Genomic DNA, 13,201 nt, shown 5'->3' on the forward strand with positions numbered 1-13,201 from the left:
ATGCAAATATTGGGGCACGGGGTTATATGAGAATAATGGAAATATTGGGGTGCCCCATCCCTGGGGATACCCTAGTTCTATGGGAATAATGCAAATATTGGGGCACTGGGTTTTATGGGAATAATGGAAATATTGGGGTGCCCCATCCTGGGCAGTGGGTTACAGGGGAATACTGCAAATATTGGGGCACTGGGTTTTAGGGGAATAATGGAAATATTGGGGGTGCCCCATCCCTGGGGATACCCTAGTTCCATGGGAATAATGCAAATATTGGGGCACAGGGTTTTATGGGAATAATGGAGATATTGGGGCACGGGGTTATATGGGAATAATGGAAATATTGGGGTGTCCATGCTGGGCACTGGGTTATAGGGAATAATGCAAACATTGGGGCACAGGGTTATATGGGAATAATGGAGATATTGGGGTGCCCCATCCCTGGGGATACCCTAGTTCCATGGGAATATGGGAATAATGGAAATACTGGGGTGCCCCATCCCTGGGGACACCCCTAGTTCCATGGGAATAATGCAAATATTGGGGCACAGGGTTATATGGGAATAATGGAAATATTGGGGGTGTCCATCCCTGGGGACACCCTGAGTTCCATGGGAATAATGCAAATATTGGGGCACTGGTTTACAGGAGAATAATGCAAATATTGGGGTGCCCCATCTCTGGGTTCCATGGGAATAATGGAAATATTGGGGTGTCCCATCCTGGGGCACTGGGTTATAGGGGAATAATGGAAATTTTGGGGTGTCCTATCTCTCGGGGACACCCTGAGTTCCGTGGGAATAATGCAAATATTGGGGTGCCCCCATCCCTGGGGGTGTCCCAGAGCACTGGACAGGGGAAGGGGCCCTGCCTGTTGGGTGATCTTTGGTCACTTTTAACCCAAACGAACTTGGTGTGTGTTTTGTGGGTTTCTCTGCGGGTTTGTCTGTATTTAGTGTGTTTTTGTGTGTTTCTGTGTGTGTTTTTGTGTGTATTTTGTGTGTTTCTGTGTGGGTTTGTATGGTTTTTGTGTGTTTCTGTCTTTCTGTGTGTGTTTTTTGTGTGCATTTTGTGTGTTTCTCTGTGGGTGTTTTTGTGTGTTTCTATGGTTTTTTGTGTGTTTCTGTGGGTTTGTACAGGTTTTGTGTATTTCTCTGTGGATTTGTATGGTTTTTGTGTGGTTTTGTGTGTTTGTGTGTGTGCTTGTGTGTTTCTCCATGGGGTTTTGTGGGATTCTCTGTGGATTTGTATGGATTTTGTGTGGTTTTGTGTATTTCTCTGTGGGTTTGTGTGGGTTTTGTGTGTTTCTGTGTGGGTTTGTGTGTTTCTGTGTGGGTTTTGTGTGTTTCTGTGTGGGTTTTGTGTGTTTCTATGTGGGGTTTTGTGTGGTTTTGTTTGTTTTTGTGTGTTTCTCTGTGGGTTTGTGTGTTTCTATTGTGGTTTTGTATGTTTCTCTGTGTGTTTGTATGGTTTTTGGGTGTTTCTCTGTGGGGTTTGTGTGTTTTTCTGTGTTCCTCTGTGTGTTTGTGTGGCTTTTGTGTGCTTCCCTGTGGATTTGTACAGGTTTTGTGTGTTTCTCTGTGGGTTTCTCTGTAGGTTTTACACGATTCCATGACCTGACCTGTGTCCAGCCCAGAGATTCCCAGGCAGCCCACACCCCAAAACCCCCCGAAAAACCAACACCAAAACCACCCCACAAACACACAATCTACCTGCACAACCCCCAAAATGCCAACTCTGGCTGGGCTTTTTCTCTGGTCCTGACCCCAAAAGGGTCATGTGGTTTCTGTGTGTGGTTTTGTATGGTTTTTGCATGTTTCTCTGTGTTTCTGTGTGGGGCTTTGTGTGTTTTTGTGTGTTTCTCTGTGGGGTTTTGTGTGTTTCCTCTGTGGGGTTTTGTGTGTTTTTGTGTGTTTTCTCTGTGGGGTTTGTGTGTTTTTGTGTGTTTCTCTGTGGGGTTTTGTGTGTTTCTCTGTGGGGTTTTGTGGGGTTTTGTGTGTTTTCTCTGTGGGGTTTTGTGTGTTTCTTTTGTGTGTTTCTCTGTGGGGTTTTGTGTGTTTTTGTGTGTTTCTCTGTGGGGTTTTGTGTGTTTTTTTGTGTGTTTCTCTGTGGGGTTTTGTGTGTTTCTGTGTAGGTTTGTATGGTTTTGTGTGTTTCTGTGTGGGGTTTTGTGTGGTTTTGTGTGTTTCTCTGTGGGGTTTTGTGTGTTTCTCTGTGGGGTTTTGTGTGTTTTTGTGTGTTTTCTCTGTGGGGTTTTGTGTGTTTCTGTGTAGGTTTGTATGGTTTTGTGTGTTTCTGTGTGGGGTTTTGTGTGGTTTTGTGTGTTTCTCTGTGTGTTCCCCTGTGGGCTTGTACAGTCTTTCTGTGTTTCTCTGTGGCTTTTCCACGATTCCATGACCTGACCCCTGCCCAGCCCACACCCCAAATCCCCCCACTAACCAGAAATCCTCACTGCCAGCTGCAAAACCACCCCCCAAACACCCCATCTACCTAGGTAACACCCCACAAACACCCAATCCACCTGCACAACACCCCCCAGATTACCAACCCTGGCTGGGTTTCTCTCTGGTTCTGACCCAAGGGGCAGGAACGTTTCACCTCCATGACCCGCCTGTACTACAGGGAGGCCTCAGGCTGTGTCATCATGTTTGATGTCACCAACAGCAGCACCTTCAGCAACAGCCACAAGTGGAAGCAGGACCTGGACAGCAAACTGGTGCTGCCAGATGGGAGCCCCGTGCCCTGCCTGCTGCTGGCCAACAAGGTGGGCACCCTGCCCGGGATGTCGTTTTTGGGGTTTTTTGGGGGGGGTTTTTGTGTGGTTTTCTGTGGGCTTCTATGGTTTTTGTGTGTTTCTCTGTGGGTTTGTATGGTTTTGTGTGTTTCTCTGTGGGTTTGTACGGTTTCTGTGTGTTTCTATGTGGGTTTTTTGTGTGGTTTTTTGTGTTTCTCTGTGTGTGTTTTTGTATGGTTTTTGTGTGTTTCTCTGTGGGTTTGTATGGCTTTTGTGTGTTTCTCTGTGTGTTTTTATATGGTTTTTGTGTGTTTCACTCCATGTTTGTGTGCTTCTCTGTGAGTTTGTACATTTTTTTGTGTGTTTCTCTGTAGGTTTGTGTGTTTTGTATGTTTCTCTATGTGGTTTGGCATGGTTTTTGTGTGTTTCTCTTTGTGTTTTTGTGTGCTTGTGTGTTTGTTTCTCTGTGTTTCTCTATGGATTTGTATGGGTTTTGGTGTGTTTGTGGGATTTGGGTGTTTGTGGGTTTGTGTGTTCTGTGGGTGTTTGTATGGTTTTTTGTGTGTTTCTCTGTGGGGTTTTGTGTTTCTGTGTGGGGCTTTTGTGTGTTTCTATGCGTTTTGTGTGTTTATTTTGTGGGTTTGGAGCGCCCATCCCTGGAGGTGGCACTGAGTGATCAGGGTGGGGATCGGGCACAGCCTGGACTCGATGATCCCACAGGGATTTTCCTGGAATTCTGTTCTGAGGCAACAACTTTGCCTCAAAGCATCAGGAAATCCTGGAGAGCTCTGGGCCAGGCTCTGCCTCCGTGTCCATCCCGTTGGCATCAGTGCCACCATGGTGCCACCACACGTGTGCCACCTCCCCTGGGCAGGGAGCCTGGGCAGGTTTGGGATGTAATGGGGTTGGGGAGGCAGGTTTGGGATGAGGGATGAGGGTGGAGAGGCAGATTTGGGATTTGATTAGGTTGAGGAGGCAGATTTGGGATGGGATGAGGCTGGGGAGGCAGATTTGGGATGAGGGATGAGTTTGAGGAGGTAGCTTTTGGATGGGATGAGGTTGGAGAGGCAGATTTGGGATGAGGGGTGACCTTGGGGAGGCACATTTGGGATTTGATGAGGTTGGGGAGGCAGATTTGGAATGAGATGAATTTGGGGAGGCAGATTTGGGATTTGATGAGGTTGAGGAGGCAGATTTGGGATGAGGGATTAGGCTAGGGAGGCAGATTTGGGATTTGATGAGTTTGGGGAGGCAGATTTGGGATTTGATGAGCTTGGAGAGGCAGATTTGAGATGGGACAAGGTTGGAATCTCCATTCCAGGCGTGCCTGACCGAGGTGTGTCAGCACCTGAGATATCAGATAAAGAAATTTCTGCTTGCAACACCCCAGGGAGAGCCTTGCCCTGGGAGCTGGCAGGGCTGAGCTGCCTCCCAGGGCCCTCCCAGCTGCAAAACTGGGGAGAAATTCCCAATTCCCAAAGAATCCATGGCCGCCCCATCCCTGGGGGTGTCCCGGGCCATATTTATTTAATTTATAAATTATTTAATTTATAAATTAAATTCAAATTCCTCCAACTCAGACCATTGTGGGATTTTGTGCCCCTAAAACTCCCCGTTTTTCTGCCTTGCAGTGTGACCTTTCCCCGTGGGCAGTGACCAGGGAGGAAATCGACAGGTTCAGCAAAGAAAATGGATTTTCAGGGTGGGTGGAGACGTCTGTGAAGGAAAACAAAAACATCAACGAGTCCATGAGGTAGGAGCAGGGCCTGGGGCTGCGGCCTGTGCTGTTTGAGGGTCCCCAGGGTGAGGGAATGGATGAAAATCTTCACTCCATGTTTCAGAAGGCTGATTTATTATTTAATGATATTATATATTGTAGTATATTTATGATATATTATGGTAATATATTATGGTAATATATTATGGTAATATATTATGGTAATATATTATGGTAATATATTATGGTAATATATTATGGTAATATATTATGGTAATATATTATGGTAATATATTATGGTAATATATTATATTATATTATATTATATTATATTATATTATATTATATTATATTATATTATATTATATTATATTATATTATATTATATTATATTATATTATATTATACTATATTATATTATACTAATAGTATGTTATGTTATAATATTACATTATAATGTTATATTATGTATAATTATATTTTTATAATATTTATAATTATATGATTTAATTATATATAATATAATGTAATGTAATATAATATGAATATATTATATTATACTATACTATACTATATTATACTAATAGTATGTTATGTTATAATATTACATTATAATGTTATGTTATATTATGTATAATTATATTTTTATAATATTTATAATTATATGAGTTAATTATATATAGTATAATGTAATGTAATATAGTGTAATATAATGTAATGTAATATAATATGAGAATATTATATTATATTATATTATATTATATTATATTATATTATATTATATTATATTATATTATATTATATTATATTATATTATATTATATTATATTATATTATATTATATTATATTATATTATATTATATTATTATTATACTATATTATACTATATTATATTATACTATACTATATTATACTATATTTGCTTTTTATTTATTTCTTTTCTGCACTGCCCGACTCTACAAATGCATTCCCCACACTTCTGAGCTTTGCTTTTTTCTTTTTGTTTTTAATTTTTAATTTCTTTTCTGCGCCGCCCAGTGCTGCCGATTCAAAAAAAAAACCCAGAAAACCAAAATAAAAACAAAACAAAACAACCCGAAAAAACCAATAAAACCCAAAAAAAAAGCCTCAAATCCAACTCAGTAATTTTTTTTTTTTCCCCAGGGTTCTGATTGAGAAGATGATGTCCTCACCCTCAGGCGATGGCAGCTCCTGCTCTGCTGGCTCTGGGGATTACATCAACATCAAGGAGACCTCTCCTCCAGGCTGGGCCTGCTGCTGAGGCTGCTGGCACTCTGTGCCCTCATCATCATCATCACCATCATCATCACCATCATCATCGTCATGGTCGCCTCTCCCTGGACTCTCCCTGGTTTGGGGTTTTTTCCTGGGATTTTGAACTCTTCAGTGCTGTTTGCTCAGCACAGCCCTGAGCAGCGCCTTGGAGCGAGGGGTGGAGGAGGAGGAGGGGGAATGTTCCTGATTTGGGAATGTTCCTAATTTATTAATATCCCTGATTTGGGAATGTTCCTGATTTGGGAATGTTCCTCACTTGGGAATATTGCTCATTTATTAATATCCCTGATTTGGGAATGTTCCTCACTTGGGAATATTGCTCATTTATTAATATCCCTGATTTGGGAATGTTCCTGATTTGGGAATGTTCCTCATTTGGGAATATTCCCCATTTATTAATATCCTTGATTGGGGAATGTTCCTCACTTGGGAATATTCCCCATTTATTAATATCCTTGATTGGGGAATGTTCCTCACTTGGGAATATTCCCCATTTATTAATGTCCCTGATTTGGGAATGTTCCTCACTTGGGAATATTCCCCATTTATTAATATCCCTGATTTGGGAATGTTCCTCATTTGGGAATATTGCTCATTTATTAATATCCCTGATTTGGGAATGTTCCTCATTTGGGAATGTTCCTCATTTGGGAATATTGCTCATTTATTAATATCCCTGATTTGGGAATATTCTTCGTTGAGAATATTCCTCATTTGGGATATTCCTCATTGGGAGTATTGCTAATTTGGGAATATTCCTCATTTGAGAATATTCTTCATCTGGGATTATTCCTAATTTGGGAACGTTCTTCTTTTTGGGAATATTCCTCATTTTGAATATTCCTCATGGGGAATATTCCTAATTTTGGGACTAACCCTCATTGGGAATATTCCTTATTTGGATTATTCCTGATTTGGGAATATTCCCTATTTGGGGATAGTTCTCTTTTTGAATATTCCTCATTTGGGAATATTGCTCATTTATGAATATTCCTGATTTGGGAATGTTCCTGATTTGGGAATAATCCTCATTTGGGAATATTCCTCATTGGAAATATTCCTCATTTTGAATATTCCTCTTTTTTAATATTCCTCATTTTGAATATCCCTCATTTGGGAATATTCCCCATTTCCTGTGCTGCTCTCATGGAGCACAATCCATGTCCAAGCAGTGCCTTGGATTACACTGAATTTTTTTTTTTTTTTTTAATTTTGAGCACTTCCCCTCCTGGCAGGGCTGTCAGAGGGATTTTTTAACTTTGTGCACCTTTACCCCCTCCCTTTTGGGGACATTGCAGCAATTTCCTCCCTCCCTGCTCTGGGCTGGAGGAGCAGCACATCCCAGCACGTCCCAGTTCATCCCAGCACGTCCCAGTTCGTCCCAGCACATCCCAGCCCATCCCAGCACGTCCCAGCCCATCCCAGCACGTCCCAGTTCGTCCCAGTTCATCCCAGCACGTCCCAGTTCATCCCAGCACGTCCCAGCACGTCCCAGTTCGTCCCAGTTCATCCCAGCACGTCCCAGTTCGTCCCAGCACATCCCAGCACGTCCCAGTTCATCCCAGTTCATCCCAGCCCATCCCAGCCCATCCCAGCCCATCCCAGCACGTCCCAGTTCGTCCCAGCACGTCCCAGTTCGTCCCAGCACATCCCAGCACGTCCCAGCCCATCCCAGTTCGTCCCAGCCCATCCCAGCAGGTCCCAGCCCATCCCAGCAGGTCCCAGCCCATCCCAGCAGGTCCCAGCACGTCCCAGTTCATCCCAGTTCATCCCAGCACATCCCAGCACGTCCCAGCACATCCCAGTTCATCCCAGCCCATCCCAGCAGGTCCCAGCACATCCCAGCCCGTCCCAGCACATCCCAACACGTCCCAGCTCGTCCCAGCACGTCCCAGCACGTCCCAGTTCGTCCCAGCACATCCCAGCACGTCCCAGTTCATCCCAGTTCATCCCAGTTCATCCCAGCCCATCCCAGCCCATCCCAGCACGTCCCAGTTCGTCCCAGCACGTCCCAGTTCGTCCCAGCACATCCCAGCACGTCCCAGCCCATCCCAGTTCGTCCCAGCCCATCCCAGCAGGTCCCAGCCCATCCCAGCAGGTCCCAGCCCATCCCAGCAGGTCCCAGCCCATCCCAGCAGGTCCCAGCCCATCCCAGCACGTCCCAGCACGTCCCAGCACGTCCCAGTTCGTCCCAGTTCGTCCCAGCCCATCCCAGCCCATCCCAGCCCATCCCAGCACGTCCCAGCAGAGCCCCAGAGCTGCTGAGGATGAGGAGCTGGGTGTGCATCAGCACTGTGCAATTGTGGGGGTGACCCCAAAACTTGGTCAGGAGTTGCTGGGTCCTCTCTGTGGGGCAGAGACCCCAAAACTTGGTCAGGAGTTGCTGGGTCCTCCCTGTGGAGCAGAGACCCCAAAATTTGGTCAGGAATTGCTCTGCCCTTTCTGGACCAGAACAATCCCCACTCCCCTGAGTTCTCCCTTTGGAGCAAGAGCCCAAAATTTGGTCAGGAATTGCTTCTGACCTTTTTGGACCAGCACAGTCCTCATTCCTCTGGAGAGCAGAGACCCCAGAATTTGATCAGGAGTTTCTCCTGCCCTTCCTGGACCAGCAAAATCCTCACTTCCCTGTGGAGCAGAGACCCCAAAATTTGGTCAGGATTTTCTCCCGCCCTTCCTGGAGCAGCACAACCCTCGCTATTTGGGTTCTCTCTGTGGAACAGAAACCCCAAAATTTGGTCAGGAGTTGCTGGGTCCTCCCTGTGGAGCACAGACCACAAAATTTGGTCAGGACCTCCTCCTGGAGCAGCACAATCCCTACTCCTCTGTGTAGCAGTTTGTGTGGAGCAGAAACCCCAAAATTTGGTCAGGATTTTCACCTGCCCTTCCTGGACCAGGACAATCCTCATTATTTGGGTTCTCCCTGTAGAGCAGAAACCCCAAAATTTGGTCAGGATTTTCTCCTGCCCTTCCTGGAGCAGCACAACCCTCACAATTTGGGTTCTCCCTGTGGAACAAAACCCCAAAATTTGGTCAGGAATTGATCCTGCCCTCCCTGGACCAGCTGGGTTCTCCCTTTGGAGCAGAAACCCCAAAATTTGGTCAGGATTTTCTGCTGCCCCCACTCTGGGCTGTAATTCCCTTTTTGTGGCCCCACAAGGGCCCTTTTTGGGCCATCCCAAAGTGCTTTTGGCAAGTGCTGCTCAATTGCCTTGCCAGGAAACAGCTCCCTAAAAACCCCCCCTGCTGCTTTATGGGGCTGGAAAAGAGGAGGGAAAAAGGATTTTATGGGATAAAAGGAAATCCCCATTTCCCCTCTGCTGCCACTTTCCCCAAATATTGAGGGTGGAGAGCAGTTCTGCCCAAAAAATTGGTAAAAAAATGGAGGAGAATGTGTAGGAAATTCACTGTATTTTCTGTTCCATGATTTTCTGAGGGAACACAATCACCCTGCTCATGTTTTGGGTTTGGATTTTAGCAAAATCCCTTCAATAATTTGGAATTTTTTACCTCCTTAACTGGGAGTCAGGACTGGAAATTGTTCTGGTTTTGAATTAGAATCCTGAATTAGGATTGCTTTGCTCTGGTAAATTATTTTTTCTGTTTTATATAAATGAAGGAGTTTGTAAAACAGGCACTCATCACCCTCAGTTTTAGTGGGCCTGAGGAAGAGGAGGAGGAAAAACACAGATTTTATGGGATAAAAGGAAATTCCCATTTCCCTCTGCTGCCACATTCCCCCAAATATTGAGGGTGGGGAGCAGTTCTGGCCAAAAATTTTATATTAATTGAGGAGAATTTATAGGAAATTCACACTTCAGAAGTGAAATTTTGTGTGTTTAATTCTGTATTTTCTGTTCCATGATTTTCTGAGGGAACACAATCACGCTGCTCGTGTTTTGGGTTTGGATTTTAGCAAAAACCCTTCAATAATTTGGAATTTTTTACCTCCTTAACTGGGAAACAGGACTAGAAATTGTTCTGGTTTTGAATTAGAATCCTGAATTAGGATTGCTTTGCTCTGGTAAATTATTTTTTCTGTTTTATATAAATGAAGGAGTCTGTAAAACAGGCGCTCATCACCCTCAGTAAAAAATCTGCTTTAGTGGGCCTGAGGAAGAGGAGGAGGAAAAACACAGATTTTATGGGATAAAAGGAAATTCCCATTTCCCTCTGCTGCCACATTCCCCAAATATTGAGGGTGGAGAGCTTTGGCCAAAAAATTGATATTAATTGAGGAGAATTTATAGGAAATTCACACTTCAGGAATGCAATTTTGTGTGTTTAATTCAGGATTTTCTGTTCCATGATTTTCTGAGGGAACACAATCACGCTGCTCGTGTTTTGGGTTTGGATTTTAGCAAAAAACCTTCAATAATTTGGAATTTTTTGCCTCCTTAATTGGGAAACAGGACTAGAAATTGTTCTGGTTTTGCTAAATTAGGTAAATTATTTTTTTTTGTTTTGTTTTATATAAATGGAGGAGTTTGTAAAACAGGCCCTCATCACCCTCACTAAAAAAAATCAGAATTTTCAATCTCTGGAGCTGAAATGAATTTAAAACTGAACAATGAGGGTTCAAAAAATTTAGAATTATTTCTGCTTAACTATTTTAATGCAAAGCTGGAATACCTGGGCTGTGCAAATATTGCCAAATTTGGGCTTACAGGTGTTTAAAAATCTCATTTTTTGCACAAAACATCATTTTCTCCACAGGGAGAAGTGGTTTGCAACAAAATGGAAGTGCCTTGATGAATTTTACTTCATTATCTTAAATATCAACAAAAAAAAAAAAAACAACACAAAAAACCCCAAAAAAAGAATAAAAAATGGCTTTTAATCTTGTAAATATTTAATCCTAGAAATATTTCTATTTCTTTTTAGAACACAAGAGAAGTGCCTAATTTTTAAAATTTTTTTTCTTTAAGATTCAGGTGTTATTTGTGGATTTTTGTATTTGAAATATTTCAGCCAAGAACAGCTGAAAATTCCCAATTCCTGCTCCATCCATGGAGCTCAAGCAGAGAATGAAATAATCCGAAATTATCCTCAATTTTTTGTAATTTTTTAATAATTTTTCCTACTTTTTTTTTTTTGGAAATTTATATGAAATATCCTATTTTTTTTTTGTATTTTTTCCTACAATTTTGGTAGGAAATATCCTAAATTTTTTTTGTGCTTTTTACTACAATTTTTGGTAGGAAATTTATATGAAATATCCTAAATTTTTTTGTAATTTTTCTTACAAATCTGACATTATTTGTATCATCAATTATGGAGTGGGAAGGAATTCAGAGGTGCCACATTTTAAGGGATTCAGGATAAAATTGTACATTTCTGTGGATAAAATTTATTTTTTTTTAGCAAAAAAATCTATTTTTAAATTTATTTCACAGCATTTCTGTGGTTCCCTTTGGTTTCCAGTCCCAGCTGTGCCTTGGGGAGGTTTTAAATTTAAACCCCAGAATTGTTTTTTAAATTATCATTAGATTGAAAATTTTATAACCCAGAATTATTAAGAATATTATTAGAAAATTATTATCTTTAAAAAATTTAAAACAATTATGTGAAAGTTATTATTTAAAAATTACATCTAAAAATTTTTAAACCCCAGAATAATTTAAAAAATGATTTTTTAAATTATTATTATTATATTTAAATTTTTAAACCCAGAATTATTAAGAATATTATTACAATTATTATAATATTAAAAATTTGAAACCCAGAATTATTTAAAAGCTATTATTAAAAATGTTATTATATTTAAATTTTTTTAAACCCAGAATTATTTTTAAAATTATCATTATTTTTAAAAATTTCAAAACCCTGAATTATTAAGAATATTATTAGAAAATTATTATTATATTTTAAAAATTAAAACCCTGAATTATTTAAAAGTTATTATTAAAAATATTATTATATTTAAAAATTTGAAACCCAGAATTATTTTTTAAATTATTATTTTAAAAATTTATTATATTCAAAAATTTAAAAACCCATAATTATTTACATTATTTTTAAAGAATTATCCTTATATTTTAAATTTTTATACCCCAGAATTCTTTTAAAAATTATTATCATATTTAACAATTTTAAACCTCAAACTTATTTAAAAATTATTAGGAAAATTTATTATATTTAAACATTTTAAACCCCAGAATTATTTTAAAAATTATTATTTCTCCTGGAAAGGAAAAGCTTTAATTTTTAATTAAAACAAATATTTTAATTTAACTTTTGTTGATGTAGGTGGGTAAAAATCTGAATACTGAAATTTCAATTTTTGACCCAAAACTCCACAAATTTCCAGGTGAATTTTGTGCCTTGGTTTCTTCAAAAATATCAAAATTCAGCTTTTTTTTTAATTTTTTTTTTTTTTTAATTGCTTTTTTTTTTTTTAAGTTTAAAAAGCTTAAAAGCTTTTTATTTTTTTGTTTTTTCTGTTTTATTTTGAAGTATTTTCAAGGCAGGCTCCTGAGCATTGGAAATTCAGTTTTTTTATGGTTGTGCAAAGAGGAGAAAAAAAAAAAATTGGATTTTAATCCACGTGAATCAGTCCCTGGTGCAGCATTGCAAGGTTGGAAATGAAAATTGGTTTTTAGAATAAAAATTGGGTTTTATAATAAAAATTGGGTTTTATAATGAAAATTGGATTTTAGAATGAAAATTGGGTTTTATAATAAAAATTGGGCATTGCTGGCTGGGGGTTGTTGTTCTGGTGTGTCAACAGTGCTAAGAAATGAGTTTCTATGTTGAAATTAGGAATAAAAATAATAAAAATAATGTAAAAATAATGTAAAATCTGTGGTGTGGAGTGTCCTGTGTTGCCAGGAAAAGAACTATCCCAAAAAACAAACAAAAAACCAACAAAAAACCCAAACTAATAAACAAAAACAGAAAAAAAACCCAAAACAAAACCAATAAAATAGCAAAAAAAATCCAAATTCACAACCAAAAAATCCCAAATGCACACCCAGAAAACTTAAATATACACCCAAAAAAATTCAAATTGTACACCCAAAAATCCCAGATAAAGACCCAAATCCGCACCCAGAAAAACCGAATAAAAAACCCAAATACCCACCCAAAAAAACAAATAAAAAACCCAAATACACACCCAAATAAAATCCAAATCTACACCCAAAAATCTCAAATAAAATCCCAAATCCACACCCCACAAAAATCCCCAACCAAACAAACAAAACCAAAGAAAACCCAATTAAAAAAAAAAAACAAAAACCAAATTAATTCCTCAGAAATATCCTCGAATATTTTGTTTTTATTGTGCCGCAGGTGGGACAGAAAAATGCAAAATTTGTCAGCCCCAGTGGGGTTTAATTCAGAATTAATTAATAAATTCAGTATTAATTAATAATTCAATGTTAATTAATTTATTTTTAATTAATTTAATATTAATTGAATATTAATTAATATTTCCAGCAAGGAATTCCTTGATGTG

At 39.6% G+C, this 13,201-nt stretch overlaps 2 protein-coding genes across 2 annotated transcripts; both read left to right on the plus strand.

Annotated features, from left to right (window-relative positions):
* Positions 1–2,584: 2,584 nt before the first annotated feature.
* RAB29 (RAB29, member RAS oncogene family) lies at positions 2,585–5,895 on the plus strand. The gene is made up of 3 exons (XM_058039890.1): positions 2,585–2,761; positions 4,363–4,484; positions 5,614–5,895. Exons 1-3 carry the CDS (start codon positions 2,600–2,602, stop codon positions 5,729–5,731), a joined length of 402 nt encoding a protein of 133 aa, XP_057895873.1. The 5' UTR covers positions 2,585–2,599; the 3' UTR covers positions 5,732–5,895.
* Positions 5,794–8,367, plus strand: LOC131093023 (uncharacterized). The gene is made up of 2 exons (XM_058040023.1): positions 5,794–5,821; positions 7,201–8,367. The coding sequence occupies exons 1-2, from the start codon at positions 5,794–5,796 to the stop codon at positions 8,055–8,057; spliced, it is 885 nt and encodes a 294-aa protein (XP_057896006.1). The 3' UTR covers positions 8,058–8,367.
* The last annotated feature ends 4,834 nt before the right edge of the window (positions 8,368–13,201 follow it).

This window comes from Melospiza georgiana, chromosome 23, assembly GCF_028018845.1.
Source record: "Melospiza georgiana isolate bMelGeo1 chromosome 23, bMelGeo1.pri, whole genome shotgun sequence".
NCBI lineage: Eukaryota > Metazoa > Chordata > Aves > Passeriformes > Passerellidae > Melospiza > Melospiza georgiana.

Coding starts and splice junctions, on each gene's coding strand:
- RAB29 (XM_058039890.1), top strand. CDS start 2,600: ATGACCCGCCTGTACTACAGGGAGGCCTCAGGCTGTGTCATCATGTTT. Junction 2,762..4,362: donor GCCTGCTGCTGGCCAACAAG/GTGGGCACCCTG, acceptor TCTGCCTTGCAG/TGTGACCTTTCCCCGTGGGC. Junction 4,485..5,613: donor AACATCAACGAGTCCATGAG/GTAGGAGCAGGG, acceptor TTTTTTCCCCAG/GGTTCTGATTGAGAAGATGA.
- LOC131093023 (XM_058040023.1), top strand. CDS start 5,794: ATGGTCGCCTCTCCCTGGACTCTCCCTG. Junction 5,822..7,200: donor CTCTCCCTGGACTCTCCCTG/GTTTGGGGTTTT, acceptor AGTTCATCCCAG/CACGTCCCAGTTCATCCCAG.